This window comes from Fringilla coelebs (assembly GCF_963513975.1).
Source record: "Fringilla coelebs genome assembly, chromosome: Z".
NCBI lineage: Eukaryota > Metazoa > Chordata > Aves > Passeriformes > Fringillidae > Fringilla > Fringilla coelebs.
The window spans coordinates 17,570,256-17,586,095 of record NC_140031.1 but is presented as its reverse complement, the minus strand read 5'-3'; the positions used below and the strand labels follow the sequence as shown (position 1 = coordinate 17,586,095).

The window sequence follows — 15,840 nt, the reverse complement described above, 5'->3', positions numbered from 1 at the left end:
TGAGGTGTTGAAGCTGATCTGTCCCAGTCTGTCCTTGTCCTTTATTCCACACCCTTGGCTATGTGTTCTTACTCTGTCCTTTAAGCCAGCTTGTACAGTAATACAGTTGGCCAGACAAGCAAGTGCCTCTGGAAAAACAATGTTGTGTGGGCATGGGCAGGTTGGTGTGAAAACTAATGCCAAGGCAAAAAAGGGGTGGTGTGGGATGGCCAGAGGTGGGGGGAGGACAGGACAGTCTAGGTTGTCTTGGGTTGCTCTTGAAAGCTGAGCCAAGTTCTGTGAGTACTGCATCTGGTTGAGAACTACGCAGTACAATGTTGCTGAAGTGATTAGAAACTTTAAGAGTTTCTTTTAGACATAAAGCAATAATAGTCTTTGCTGATTTTAAATATTTATAGCAACTGTTGTAAAAGACGCTAATTTGGTTCTAAATGTTTTTTTCCTGTGTAAGAAGAACTGGCAGCTTGCTGCCAAAGCTGTATGGACACCTGGAAGTCTTCGGAATCTGACTCCGAGCTTAAGCACCTAACTCTGAAATTACCAGTGTGATAAATGCCACAGATCAGAACAGAATTGCAGTGTTAAACACATTGTAAAAAGATGATGGATTGGTACTCATTGCTTCCATTTGTAGGATAAAATTGATAAATTTTTATTTATAGAAAAGAAATGTATTTTATTTTTGTTTAGTCTAAAAAACCCACTAAAATATAGTAAATCGATATTTTTTTGATTAAGCAGATTTTCTTTGGGGGAAAAAAATCACTTTCTCCCCTTGGATACTGGAATTTATTTTTAACATTCTTTTTCTGTGGGTGGAGGACCATTCTCATATAGACTTCCTCCCTATTCTCCCAGCCTGGACCTCCCTTCCTTCCCTTCTTACAGGCATTTGTCGTGCTATGTGATCCAGTCAGATGTGGTCAAATAGTTCCTGAAGGCTACATATATTACTGTGAGTTAATGTAGATTTTCAGTGGAAACTGCACTGCAACTGGTTTGACCTACAAATTAAGAGTTGGAAACTTCTTGTGAACTCAGCATAACTCATGTAACTGTACAAATGTGTCTTGCCCTGTTCTTACAGTTCTAGCCCAAAACTTAAAGGCTGCTCTGTCCCTGCAATCCCTGCTGAGTAATTAAAGCATCGTTCCCATCTTTGTCTCCCTCTTTACCGTGTTGTTTTTGTTTTTTTTTTCTTGTTCACGTGTATGAAACTTGCTTACTTTTCTTTCATAGGCAAAGGCTTCAAACCTTTGGAGTCTCTTTCCCTGTTCAACTTTGCTACTACATCTGTAACTTTCAGGGTTATAAAACCATAGAATATTTTGAGTGGAGGCGATCTTAAAGATTATCTTGTTCCAATATGCCTGCCATGGGCAGGAACACTTTCCACTTGACTGGCTCCAAGCTCCATCCAGCCTGATCTGTGGGTTAGCTAGAGGCTATTTGTGTGTGCATTGCAGAAGTCTGTCCTTTCGTAAGTCACACAGCACTGGAGCAACCAGGTTGTTTTCTCTTTATAATTTAAGGGAAGGGAAAGGTCAGAGGACTGCTGTCTGTTTCTTGCTACTACCTGTCAAACCCCCCAGAATCTGTTGGTCATTAGCTCTTGCCAAGATAAACTGCACAGTTTTTATCAGAGAGCAGATGAAATCCAATTCTCATATGTTCCAGTCTGAATGATGGGTGACTTCAAGTAATAGTCTTTTTAGAGCTGACGGTCATGCTTTATAGGATATGAGTAACAACTAAGCCATTATGATCCCTTAAGGTACAAAGCTACCTGGTTCAGAAAAGCACCTTGATGTTACTGCTGCTACTGGCTAGGTGTAAAGGACAAGGAGGTATACTGAGCAGAGGATAAGGCATGAGAGCTGCTCTACAATCTGCAGGATTGCCTTTTAGCCTGGTGATCTTGCATGAGATCTTGGTCACTCTTTGCTCCAGTCTGTAGAAGCTAGTGTGACTGAACATAAGTACATTCCTCAGAAGTTCAGCCTGCTTAAAGGTCATGGAAATGCTTGGCACCTCTGATGGCAATACTGGCCTGGTATGTACATTACTGGTGGGGTTTTTTCCTGCTTACAATGAAAAGTTCAGGACTCTTTACTTACATGTACTGTGTCTTATCTTCTCTCCCTGTAAAATGGGCAACAGTGAAAATGCTGCCACTGTTTGGGTTAGGTTAATGATAAACTGAATACCACTTCACAAAATCTTCTAGTCCACTGTTGGAAAGTAGAGCATCATTTAGATTGCAGTAAGAATTTAACAGTAATGAAAAAAATGGAAATGGGCAGTTAGTGTAAGATGTGTAACTTACTTTGGGGTTTTTTGTATTCTTTTAATGTAGGCGATAACAGACGAGTTTTGCAGTTACTTTGAGACTTCTCATTTGACCCCTTTATTTGCTGCCTTTCATTTTCCCCCTTCACAGGTCAAAGTTCATTATGTGTCCTTAATATTAGATTGTCGCATCTTTTTGTGGAAGACAGTCTGTGAAGTAGTCCACTTAGGCAAAACACAAGCTGCTGCTTAAGTTAATCATGAGCATGTGATATTTCTGTATGTGAAAATCTGGTGACCTGTTTGAGAAGATATGATTGTATCAAATAGGTAATGGGATTAGCATTCCATCATCCTGCTGGGTGTGCAACAGCAGAGGTAAAGACAGGAAGCATGGACTCTGCGTTATGTTAGTGGAATCTTGCCATGGCCTTGAGAGTAGCTGAAACCTGGCTCCAGCCATGCAGGCATACAGCAATCCTTTGGTCAGAGTGAACTTTGAGTTCTTCAGTGTAGCCCCCTTCATGTTTGAAGGGCTGCAATTCTGTTTCATCTGCTTCTGTCTGCCACTTGTGTGTGGTCAAGCTTTAGCTCTTCTCTCCACCATTGAAGTAGAAGAAAGGAGAGAGACTTTTGAGATGTATTTGATTCAATGGAATGCCATCCTACATAAAAAAAAAACAACTTTGTGCTTGAAGTTGAATAAGCTTAATACCTTTTGTATTTTGGTTCATTTTTTCTATATGGGATGGTAAGCATCAGTAATGTGGACATTTTTAATGTTTCAGATGATTTGTGAAAAAAGTTTCCCTCTGCTCCATAAGAGTATTTAAAATACTCCCAAACTGTTTCCTTGTGAGGAAGAGGATTTGAAAGCTGGGGTGCTACCTACCACATACAGTTTCAATATGCATTTCACAAGCCTTTACACTGCAACTCAGCAGCCCAAAGAAGGGACTGGGATTTATCACTCTGTTCCAACTGTTTCACTCTGACTTTTCTTCTAATGGAGTATATAGCTATAAGTGTACTTAAAACACTTTAAAGCTACTTACCTGCTAGTCAACACAAATCAAAGGAATCACTCATCATGTTAACTTTGAGATGTTTTTTGTTCTCAGTACAGCAGGTTGTTTATATATCGAATAGTCTTTTCTGCTTCAGTAATGGCACTCACCCTCTAATTTACATATAGAGTGTCTATTTGCAGAATTGCATATTTCATGGATGTTGGGGAAAATACAGTTATTTGTCCTTTTTTACCATGTTTTAAAACAAACTTACTTTTTGTTTTGTTTGGGGATTTAGCATTATGTAATTTACCCACTTTAATCTATTGCTTACTCAGGGGATCAAAGGAAAGGGAGGAAGTGGGCATGGTGTTATTTGGTTAAAAGCTGGACTTTATGATCTGGAGGACCTTTCCAACCTTAGATTTTTATGGGGAAGTAAAATAAGAAGTTGGACTTCTTGAGGTTATTGCTCCTGCAAATGTGTATTACATGGCAGGTGGTTCTTATCAGAAATAAGTTAAACCTGAATATCAGAAGTCTTAATAGCTTCTTTTGCATGACTATCGGTATAACGCAAGTTAACTTGTAAGAGAGGGAGTTGGTAATATATCACAGTGTGTAAATTTGGAGAGCTATAATTTGTACCTAGGTCTCAGCTGTGATGTTAATAACTTGTATATTTTCATGCAGAAATCTTCCAAAGTGTACAAAAGCCCTGTAAATGCAGTCTCAAGGTATAATCTCATTACCTGGAGATGCAATCCATTCAAAGTGTCCATTTGTTCTGCAGTGTCCCTGCAGTTCTTTTGTTCCCATTACCTGCATGAATACTACTTGCATGAAATTTTTAACTCCCTAACCATGAAAAAACCTGTGTCTCTTCTTTGTCTTCTCTGTAAACACTGACCACATTATAGTGTATAGAACAAGGCTGGAAAATTAGATACAAGCTGAGGTCGTTGGGTAGTAGAAGAGGGAGGAAGGACAAAAGGCTGCCTGCCTTTAATTACTGTTTAGTCATGTGAGGGGCAAAGGCTTTTTCTTGAATGTAATCTTGGTTCGGTGTGGTTTTGTGGCAACTCACCTTATGGATGGAAGACTTTGAACTTTGTATTTTTTTTTAACGGCTGTACCTGATGGGTAACCTCAAAGTCTTTCTGAAGTAATATTCTGAAAGAGAAGTGTCTATAAACAGAATTTGGTAAGTGTGTGCATTGCATGATACTTAGGAAATTTGAGTTATGCATGTTTGGTAGCTTCCTCCATGCATGATTAGAAATGATTTTTTTTTTTTTTGATTTAACCACATGTATTTCTTGTTTTTGTTTTTTGTTTTCCTTCCCCCAACAGCTGGCTTACCCCTTGGTGTTCTAAACTTGGCCAAAATAAAACCGTATCAGAGAGGCTTTTTCTGTAATGATGACAGCATCAAGTATCCGTTCCATGACAGTACCATCACATCCACTGTCCTCTACACAGTGGGGTTCACCCTGCCCATTTTCTCTGTAAGTAGCTAATATATAGGGAGCTTTGGTGATGGGAATAAAATGTATGCCTTCCAAGAGCTAAGCACTGTAAATGAGTTGAAGACAAGTCTATATAGGCAAAATCCCATATATATGTATAGTCTTATGCATGTTAAAGGTGCTGTTGATACTGTTTGCATAGAAAATCTGGAATTAATCTCTAACTACTAGTGTTGCTAATTTCATTTGCTTTAGAGCAGAAAAAAGTGTATTTAGACTAGGCTTTTATCTCTAGAGAGGAAAAATGTCTTCCAAAATGTTCTGGAATGATTACATCTCTTGTTCAGAATGGATTAGTCTGCTAACTTAAAACACTTGTTAAAACTTGGCTCTGTAATGCAGTGCACACACCTATAACTGGTGACTGTTGCTACCATGTACTTTCTACAAAAATAAGCCTCCTTTTGACTCAGAAGCTTTTTCTAAGCTTGAAAGTTATGTGATTACTTGTTAAAGAAGAGTGGGATAAAATGGAATACAGAGACTGAAAATCTAATTGCTTGTAGAAAAGAGGCTCAGTGTTTTAAAGACCACATGATTTTGACAAAGAACAATTTAATTCTTCACTAGGTTTTTCTAACAATATTTTAAGCCTGCTTGTATCCCAGTTGTTAGTAAGGTTTGAGCTGATTTGGAGAATCAAAATTTAATAGTGCAGAATAGTCTTGAACCTGAAGCTACATCTTGTTTGTCCCTGTAGTGCTTGATCAAGCCATGTGAAAGACGATGATAATATTTTATTATCTAATAAATGCATAAGATGAATTAATCAGTAAGAAGTATATGAAGTGGTTTAAGGATGGAAGACAGTAATTTAAAACAAGTGAGCGTACGGAACTTCTACATTCATTACTCTGCTTTTCCCGTTACGGCTTATTCATTAAAACTTCCATTAGACCTGTGCAATAAGTAGAAGGTTGACACAACAAGTAATCACTAGTATAGCTTCACTTTTAAGGCAGGTTTGTCACTTTGACAATTACATATATGTTCAGCACTCCTTTGAGAAAATTTATTTTCCAACAGTTTTCCTGTGTATCTTGGTTGATATGGGTACAGGTGAACTAACAATTGCAGCTCTGCAACTGCACTAAACAACTCAACAACTGCACTAAAAGTGCAGCTCTATGCACTTTTGGACTTCTAAAGAAATGTTCTAGTTGCAGTTCAATAATCTGTTGAATTGATTTTTTTTAAATTGTTCATTTTTAGATTTGAAAGTGTTGCTGTAATATGAAAGTCAATGGAGGGTATGTTTTTTCCTGGCTCTAAAGCCATGGAGAAACATCTGATTTAGAGCTAATTCACATGAAAGTCTACATATTTTAAAGAGTGGTATGGACTATTATAATTTTAGATAACCTTTGTAGTGAAAGTTACAGTTTAAAATTAGATGTCAGTAATTCCAGTCTATCCTAATAGTTTTCTGCTATGATACCTTTATAGGAGTTACACAGTGGATTTCCATTGCTTGTCTTTATGCAGGAGGCTGGCATTTATAATTGGAGCAACCACTTCTAGTGACCATGTGGAGAGGTTTTAAAAAAAAAAAGTTCTAGAGCACTTACAGTTGTTAAAATACAGTCTAACCAGGTCATTTGCTTTTCAGTCTGAATGTTTTCCAAACTTTAAAGCAACTGCTTGGTGTAGTTAACATGTTAACCTGGCTCTCTTAATCTCAATTTCAGATGTGGAGAGCTCTTTAGTCTCATGCAAGAGGTGAAAAATTTTCCATAGCTACTGAAAACGAAGGGCTAGAAGAAGTTGTAGAGCGAGGGAGTATGAGACATGGGATATTACAGTTCTGTGAATTGAAAGTGGGTTTCAGTTAAATGGTTTCTCTCTTCAAGATTGCCTTTATTCAAAATGGACAGGGAAAGTTGATCAGTTTGTTGATCAGAATGTTTTTTGTTTTGGTCTGGCTCACTGGAGGTTTGAGACTTTTTCCAATGCGGTTTAAGCTTTTGGAAGTGGTGTGTTCCAGATTCAGTACCCTCAACAGGGACACAGCTCACTCATGAAAGACTTTTGGGCAATAACTCTGATTATCCCACATCTAGTGAAAATTGTTGTCCTGACATGAGGCTTTACTGAAAGGGAGAGAATCCTCAATGAAGAAATTGATGACAAAAATTTCATCTAGTGTTGATAAATTACACTTTTGTACAGACTTTTCTTCTCTAATCAGACTACATCAAACATGATACTCATTCCTAAGTGGTAGGACTCTTTTTAGGCATATGCCCCTTGTTGCATGATGGGCCTGCTTGTCTTCAGAATTTAATAAGAAATGGCCTGAACATATTGCTGTATAATAATAATTATAATATTAAAAGGTTTTGTTGGGTTAGGCCTGTAATATAAAAGGCCTGGAATATAAAATAACTTCCAAGAGGAAAAAAACCAACCCTAAAAAACCCAAACTTACATAGATATTTTATTAAGTCTCTTGTACATAAAAGAAACTAGGTTGCATGAACATGAATTTGTTTTTATGACATTTTTTTAAGATTTACAAGATGTGCTAGAAATTCAGGAATCCTAAAAAATAAAAAAATACTGTTAGGAATCCTAGTTCTATTTGTAGCTTGAATCTTGCCATTGTCACCTTTTATCAGGAAATAAAATGTCTGAGAAGTTCATGTTTATTCTTTTCCAAGTGCCACTTCTTAATATAGTGCTTCTCAGTTTTCCAAATTGTTCTTTGTCTGGATCGGAACCACAATTTTTGTATTAGAATCTTTTGAGATTTAGGGTCAAACAGGTCTTGGTAGTGGTCTAGAAGACTGAATCTCTTGAGATGGCTTAGGCCAGTGTTTAGAGCAGCATACATTCATTATATATGACTTCTAAGGAACCCTAGGAGATCTTTCTGATACTTCTATCTTACCTAGTCTTTTAGATGTATTTAGATAGTAATTCTATGTAATTTAAAAGCCATGACTAGGCATTGTCCGTGGCTTGCAGCTCTAGGAAGACTTGGAAATGTATTTGGTCTGGCATTTTTGATCTTCAGTTGTCTGCGTGTGACCAGCATTTTCAAGTGTAAATGACAAATTCATGTCAATACCTTTTCTCTTTCAGTGAGGTTCCAACCATGTCTATTTGTAGGTGTCTTGTTCAGTTTGGCTTTTCTGGTCACTTCATATCCAAACTGATTTTTTTTTTCTTCCTCCAGTCATCTTGTTTCTTCAGACTACTACCTTTAGTAACATTCATACAGCTTGCCTTAGCTCCAGGGGTAGGTGGCATGGGGGAAGGGAGAAGCATATAGCAAGGAAAACCTCTCTGAAAAAAATATCCTTCACCAGAGCAACAGAGCAACCTGAGAGTTTTGGAGTTTTGTCTGCTCCCTGTTCTAGGATTTCTGTGGTTCCCTGCCAAGGCTTTACTTGGCAGCTCTGTCCCAGAGCTGAAGGCTCACAAGCCACTGGTAGGTTTCTATTACATGATAGACTGATGTAGAGAGAAGAGTTCAGAACTTCTAAGTCAGCTAAAGACTTGCACTGAATTTCTGGAAGACAAAGGAGTTCTCCACAACTTGTTGCTACCAAAACAAGTAATGCAAATACTGATGTTCCTTACAGGGAAGTGTTCATTAGTAAAGAGAGTTTTGGTTAAGTCACTTTTCTGGAATGAGCACTGCTCTTTGGACCTTCTTTGAGAGAAGGGAACGTGATGGGGCCTGTAGGACTTAATTTCTCCACCTTGAAGCCAATCAAAATATATTTGGGTAGCTAGGTTACATTGATTTCTAAGTAATTTAAATAACAGCAAAAAAAGCCGAATCAAAACATTTCTAGGTTTGGTGTGGCAAAATGTCCTCTGTATCATGATGACTTCCCAAAAGGGACCTAGGTAGCTCCTAATTAGGCATTAGGCTTAATATTTTTGGGAATGTCTGCTTATTGCATGTGTAACAATGTTTTGACTGAAACTTTCCCTCCTACAGATTAGCACAATCATACTTTGACGGCAATTTACTGATTTCTTTTATGGCAAAAGAAACTGATCTTCAATGCTGCTTATGAAAGGGATGCATTTTGAAGGGAAACTTTTTTGACAGCAGCTATTAGATTGACCAATATAAGCACTTACTGAATTAATTTTGTATGTCTTCATGGACAAATGTAGTTACTGCTGTGATGGAGATTAATAAATCAGGGGATTAATGAAACCTCTTGAAGACTGTTGATTGGTAGATGTGCTTTTCACTTTTTCAGCAGTGTCAAAGCTTTATGACCCACTCTTATTTTTCAACTAATTGAAATTAAAACTGTTGTTTGACACTAGAGTAGACTTCTACTTGACTCTTAAGTTTCAGGTTACTTGTAAGAGGTTTTATTATGCTCTGAGCAAGACTGCCTCTTACCTGGTAAACATTTTGAAAAAGTGCTCATGTTTTATCTTTATTGTGTTTTTTGGTATATTTATGGCATTGGAAACTTTTTTGGACAGTGCTGTTGAATTTCATAATCTGTCATGAGTTCTACTTGATACTAACTGTTCATCTTGAACTACTATAGATCAGCATTATCTCTGAACCCAACCTTATTCTGAGGAATAAACTGCTAATTTTTGGTTCTCTTTTTAAAGCCAACATAGTAATAATAATTCATGGCTTTACTCTGTAAAGGTTTATTGTCAGGTTAATGCTCAACTTTATTGAGTTGTTGAATTGGTGAGTAATTCCTGGCAGAGATCAGGGGCCAGGATGTTGAAAAGGAGCAGCATCCATCTTTTGGCTTCACTTTTTGATATGTCCAAGATGTGGGTGTTCTGGTGGGCTTGAAATCAGGAGAGGAACGGTCTGAGGAGCACCATTTGCCTCTGTTACTTGTACAAATCACTCTTACTAAGTGCAGTCATATTTTAAGTAAATAAACTGTAGCAATTTGCTTGTTAACACTGTGGACTCGGTACTGTTCTTTCCTCAGCCCTTCTTAGTCCAGTGATGGAGAATGCACATAGTGTCTGAGTAAGACAGTTGGCATTTTGACAGTGGGAGGAACTCCAGACAAGGGCTTTTAGAGTGCTGAGTAAAGCTTGGTCACAGCTATGAAAATGCCAAGCAGTCACATTGGTGTACAGGGGATTTTAAAGTATTATTTAGTAGAGTATACAAAGGGTGAAATGGAATAGGGAGAAATGTAGGAGGGAATTGCAACTTACACAAGTCTTGTAATGTAAGGAAAAAACCCAAATCCAAACAGTCTGTGGCATAGGCTTTTCTTTCTCTCAAGTCTGACACACTAATATTGTACTGGTGACATTTAGGTCTGCGACCAGAGACTGGAGGGGATGTCAGAAAAGGGAAGCAACTCCACTAGGAACCAGAGAGAAGCAACAGGGAGAGTAAAGCAGAGAGTGTTCCTTGTTGTGCTGCCTCCTCTGTTTCTTTTCATCTGGCTCACATTATTGTACCTCTTTCGCTTCTGCCATGTGCAGGGAAATGCTCATGCAAAGAGATGGATTTTTACCTCCCTTTTCAGGAGTAAGCTGAATGCCAAAAAATCGAACTTGGTGATCTGTGGTGTGGTAGTTCATTTCCTGGTAGATGCTCTCCTGAACTTAAAACTCCTATGAGAAATGGAAAGTAGCCCTGTTCTTATATCGAGTAGAAGCCAAAGTCTTAATTTAATCTGCAAGAGATTTTGAGACCTTACCCAACCTTCACAGAATGTGAGCAGTAATATCAGCTCAAAAGTTTTAACTAAGATTTCACAAAATTAATGTTTTTCCAGGCAGTATTTCTAATGTTGTAATGAATACTGTGGATGTTTTTGCTGATGGAATTAGTAATGAAATGGCTACAGCATATTTGGGGAAAATGTTAACTTCTGCTTTGTATCTGAACTTTTGGTGTGAGGAGACTTGAACCTCAAAATATTACTTAAACTTTTTAAAAAATAAGTCTAGGAATCACTTCTAGTTTAAAGCTACAGCAATGAAGCTGGCAATAGATAACAGCACAAAAGTGATGGCAGGCTGGGACAGAAGACAACAAAATCTTTTTTAAAGAACTCTGGAGAAAGTTTATTACTACCTAACACCTAAGCACAGATGTTGAAAGCTACTTTGTCAGTATCATACTCGCTGTTTTCTGGTGTCAGTCACATCTGTTCCTATCCTAATCCCTGTGACAAATGAGGAAGATGGGAAATTCAGGCTAAAGCAGCTATTTTTTTAGAAAATCTCATTATTCAGATGTGTATATTCAAATGTGTACTTCAACCAAATATTAAGAAACTAAATAGTTATGAGACTGGAGCAAGAATCCTGAAAAGAACAAATAATTCACTTAACAGTGAGAAATAAGCAGTAGGAGTAAATGCTCCTTGTCCTTTGCCAGGAAGGAAGATGTCAAATAGAGCTGTCTGGGAGTCTGCCCTGTTCAGTGTAGTCAGAAATGCCCTGGAGGAGAGAGAGCACGTGCAGTGAGGCAGCAAAGTAGGAAACTCAGCAATAAATACAAAAGATGGCAGTAACATAGCTGGTGAGCTACAGTGTGGATAAATGCCGAGTGATATCCTTCCTGAGGAGGGTGGGAAGGATGACTCGAGGGAGGTGTGCAATCTGATGTTTTCATTCTTCAGTGTGGTAATGTGTCCAGCTCTAGTGAAGAGAACAACCTCTTGCCCAGTGAAGAAACCTAACCAAGATTAGAAATTTGGACAGAAATAGACCTGTGTTATTCAGTATATTTATGGGAAAAAACCTAACATAATCAGTCAGAAATTACTCCAGCTTATGAGGAAATCTAATCCATTATACTGTATGAGTCACACTTTTGGACAAGGGTATAGTAATTGTTTAAAATATGTCTTATCAGTTGAGCTACTTGTGTTTGTACTCCATTTGTTTGTATTCTGACTGAAACATTTCAGAGCCTGCATTTCTCCCTATATCTTTATTACAGATTGTGTTTGTAGTTCCTTAATTCTTGGTTGGTTGTTAGATCAGTATTGCTCTTTTTTCTACTATCTGCTGTGTATGCACTTGGCTGATTTACAGCTGTTAGATCTGTTGAACTGTGCAAAACCAAACTCGCGTTTTTGAGATAATGAGGGGTGTATCCTAGCAGTCCTTCTCTGTCTGCACTTAAGACAAATGAATTAAAACCAAATGGATAAATGCATTTGCCAGTTCTGACTGAACACTGTTTCAGAGGAAATTTCTTGTCAAGTGAGTTGAAAGTGTTAATGCCTTTGAAAAGATTTGTCTAATGGTCACACTATTATGCTGATGTACTGCAACCACAAGAAGTACATTATTTTCCCCTCCTAGTTTGAAGTGACAAGTTCCCAAGTCAACGGAGTTGTTTCACTTCCAAATGCATGACTCTGAACTCTTTACTGCACAAATCTCCATATGTTCTCTTGCCTCAGTCTTTTAAGGGTTGTTTTGCAGGCAAAACTGGATGGCCTTGATTTTCCACTGTATCAAAGAATTGCCAGCTCTGTCAGCAGTACATCTGCTAGTTATTCATTAAGAATGCATATGCACTGCATAACACCAGCTTGTTTGCTTTATCCTTGAGATTACCCTACAGGTAGCCTCTTCCCAACCGTATAATTCCTCCTCACATATGTGTTGTCATATTCCCTTTAGGCAATTTCTTCACAGTATTGAAACTAGCTTAGAAGATGAAGTGTACATCAGGGAAGCTTTTTGGAATTGTCATATGAGAAGTACTCAGTAGAGAGCCTTTACTGCTCCTCTGCTGTCTCCACTTTACTGCTCCTCTGCTATCTCCACTTCTTACATAAAAGGAGTACTTAAACTCCCCAATTTCTACTGCTTTCAGGGAAAATTGAGCAAAATGAGTATTTGTTGGATTTTGCAGGACCTTTCTTTTAACTGAATGTGGCAACGTGACTGTGTCAGATGAGTAAGATTTCTTCTCACGGTGATCTGCTGTTGAATCTTTGCTACTTTTTCTTGAGAAACTGCTTTAGATGTTTGTGTGAATAAATCTGCTGTCAAAGTACAGCACTTCCTATACTACAGTAAATATTTTTTCTTCAGCTGTATCTGTGAAGTTAAAGACATTGACACTAGTGATGGTGGTACCATCATAAAGATAAGTATCATTTGGTATCTTCAGTCATATCCTGTCCACCTGTACCAGGAGCTTCCATGCTTAGGAAATTGCCACTGTGATGCAAAACCTTATCCCTGTCTTCTGAATTATGATATCTGTCAGGGTGAAAAAGTAACATGTTTATCTCAGCTGTAGGGAAACTCCACTGTTTTACTTGACATAGTAAGAAGCTTTGCCTCTTTATCACTTAATGAGAGTTCTTCTGCTTGCTTGTTCTGCTTGCAGTAATGAAAAAGCTAAACTATTTTTTCTCATCCCTTTATTTTCTGAAAGGGAAACTTCCATTGCAGAAAATACTTAAGTTATAAATTTGAAATAATTTTGATTTGATTTTAGAAATGAAAACACCTTGAAAACCCACAAAAGCAGACTTTGCTGATTTATTTAAAACAGAACAGAACCCTCAGTATTGTGAGAAGATTCTCTTACTGGCTCCACATGCCGGAAACATTTGATGCCTCTCTGGTTTGACTTCTACTTTTCTGCTCTCTCCCACCAGTTAATAATAGTGAAGTCAATCCATGCATGTTCAATGGAAATAAATTAAACCTATTCCATGGAGCATGTTCTGAGAGATTACCTATTGGCATTGGAGAATACTTTAACTAAAAAGATATCAAAAGCACCTTCTGGCATGGTTTTTCAGTCTAATGACTGCCATGAATTGAGCCGGAGGTAAATTACAGATGTTGTAATTCTGTGACCTCAGTTTACAGTTTAACAGTGTTAATCTGATCAGTTATACTGCAATCTGTTTTTTAGAAATTAAAACTTTTCTCTCAAGCTTTCATGGAGCATGTACCCTTTCAACACTGAAAGGGGCTGAGAACAGCAATAAGATAAATGTCTGGTGGAATTACTTCTTGAATCTGTTGTGCAGTTGTGGGAAACTGAAGAAAGACTTGTTATGTTTACTATATTTTTCTGTGCCTAGCTCTTCCAATTAATGGTTACTTAATGGCTGTCACACAGATACCCAGAACTTTTAAGACTCAAGGTAAAGGAGGTGGAAAGAAATTATGAAAGAGAAGACAATTTTATTTTAGCTGTTCATACTTGTTTACAAAACAAAAACAGACTTGGAGTGGTTTGGTATTTTGTTTCTATGGTCTGGATAGAGGAAGGTGCAATTACCGGCTAATTACATCATAATCTCAATATCGTTGAAGAATGAGCATGCACATTTCCACACACTTTTTATTTCTGATTTAGTAGATGGAAATTACATTTAAAAAAGCTCCCTCCAAAAAACTCCATCATCCTGAAAATTTCCAGTCTCTCACCTTGAGAAACTGAAACATCCAGGTGTGGGTTAGAGGAAATGAGGAGTAAGGTGCCATGATACCATTATTCACAGAGCAGGTCTTTAAAATGGGTTATGCAGAGCTAGTGATTCTATGTCAGTGACATTATCTAACTATAACCACAGGTGTTTGTGGCAGTGTGCTGAAGCTGTGATGAGGTTTTTTTGGGCTGAACTTAATTTTGTGAACAACTGCTTTACCATGATAATCAAAACTACCAACTCTAAAGAAGTAACCATGTAAATAATTAAGAAACTCTTATCTGTGTATGCCTGATTCTCAACACTTGGAGGTCCAAACAATACATTTTTCTCAAATACTCAGTCTGGAATGTTGGTATTAGTATGTGTGCAGGGAAAATGATGAAATTTTCATTCCATGTGTATTTTGTAGGATAAATGGTGTTGGAAACACCACAGCATTATGTTGACAAGTCACCTTCCCTCACCATGCCTGCATGTGCTTCTGCCTCAACCCTGACCCAAGTCAGCTAAATATTAAACAATTGAGGGTGTATCATGACTTCTGTCACAATACCAACACAAGGGGAGGGAAAAAATCCACAGTGTTTTTCAAAACCCTGATATTCTTCCTGTTAAGAGAAAAGGAGAGGATTTTTTTCCTAGTAGGAAAGGCTGTGTTTTTGCACTGTACTGCAGAGTCCAGCTCCCAGGCTTTGTGCTGGCTGGTATCTGAATGGTGCAGTGTTTTGGTGACGCTCTGGCTTGGCTCTTGGCCCATCCTGCTGTCCTCCTGCTTTGTTGGTGTGCTTGGATGGCTTCCAGAGCTGTGTCAGTTGTAGTCCCACTGGCATGGGATTGGAAACAACCCCTCTTGACAGTGACAGGGGTCTTTTTCTGCCACTGTTGGAGGGGAGGTTTTGCATGCTATTGGTTTCATGACAGCAACAATACAGAAGGTACCTCGTTCTTTGCAACAGGCTTAGCTGGAATGCATGGGCCCACATGATAAACCTATCCATATAACTGCCTGATCAAGCAGTCATTCACCAGAGTTCACTTCAGGGAAATTTTTCATCTTTTGAGCCATTAGTTTGTTAGTTGTTTTTTTGTTTTCAAACTGAAGTATTCTTTTAAGCGCTTAATGGTGAGCAGAACAAAACTGATAGTAAATTATTTGTAAAATCCCAGTTATATCACTTGTGATGGTCCTAGGAGTCAGGCTTGGTTTGGAGGACTTCATGGGTGGAGGAAAGAAGGAAGAGTATTGGAAAGGATCCTAGGTCTCTTCCCTAACAGTTTTCTTGATGCTTGATATCTTCTTTTGTTCACTTTTTCTCCTGCTCTTTACATCTTTAGTTTTATTTACACATACTTATTATGTGGCTAGCTGTGTATCTGGAAGGGAAGAGGTAGGTTATGCCTTGGCACAGAGGTCTTGAGGAGAGAACTGAGATTACAACAACATTCATTTCTGCTGGGAAGGAAGGATGGAGACTGTTTTTATCTTTCTGATCCCTTCATGTTGGATGGGAGAGTCTCTTCCAGATAACTTTTGCTGTGTAACTTTGAAGTGGTATGCATTTTATGTGCAACACAGCTGAATTTTGAGCATAAAGTTAAGGGCTTTTATGCTACTGCGCT

The 15,840-nt window shown here is 38.1% G+C and overlaps 1 protein-coding gene across 2 annotated transcripts in view; it reads left to right on the top strand.

Moving 5' to 3' along the window:
* Window positions 1-15,840, top strand: part of PLPP1 (phospholipid phosphatase 1) — a 63,457-nt gene that overhangs the window by 11,556 nt on the left and 36,061 nt on the right. Inside the window, exon 2 of one of the 2 annotated variants that reach the window (XM_084225822.1) lies at window positions 4,653-4,807. The exons of the other annotated variant lie outside the window; for it this stretch is intronic. Coding sequence (XP_084081948.1) covers window positions 4,653-4,807 — 155 coding nt within the window. The remainder of the gene's footprint in view (window positions 1-4,652; window positions 4,808-15,840) is intronic. 2 annotated transcript variants of the gene reach the window in all.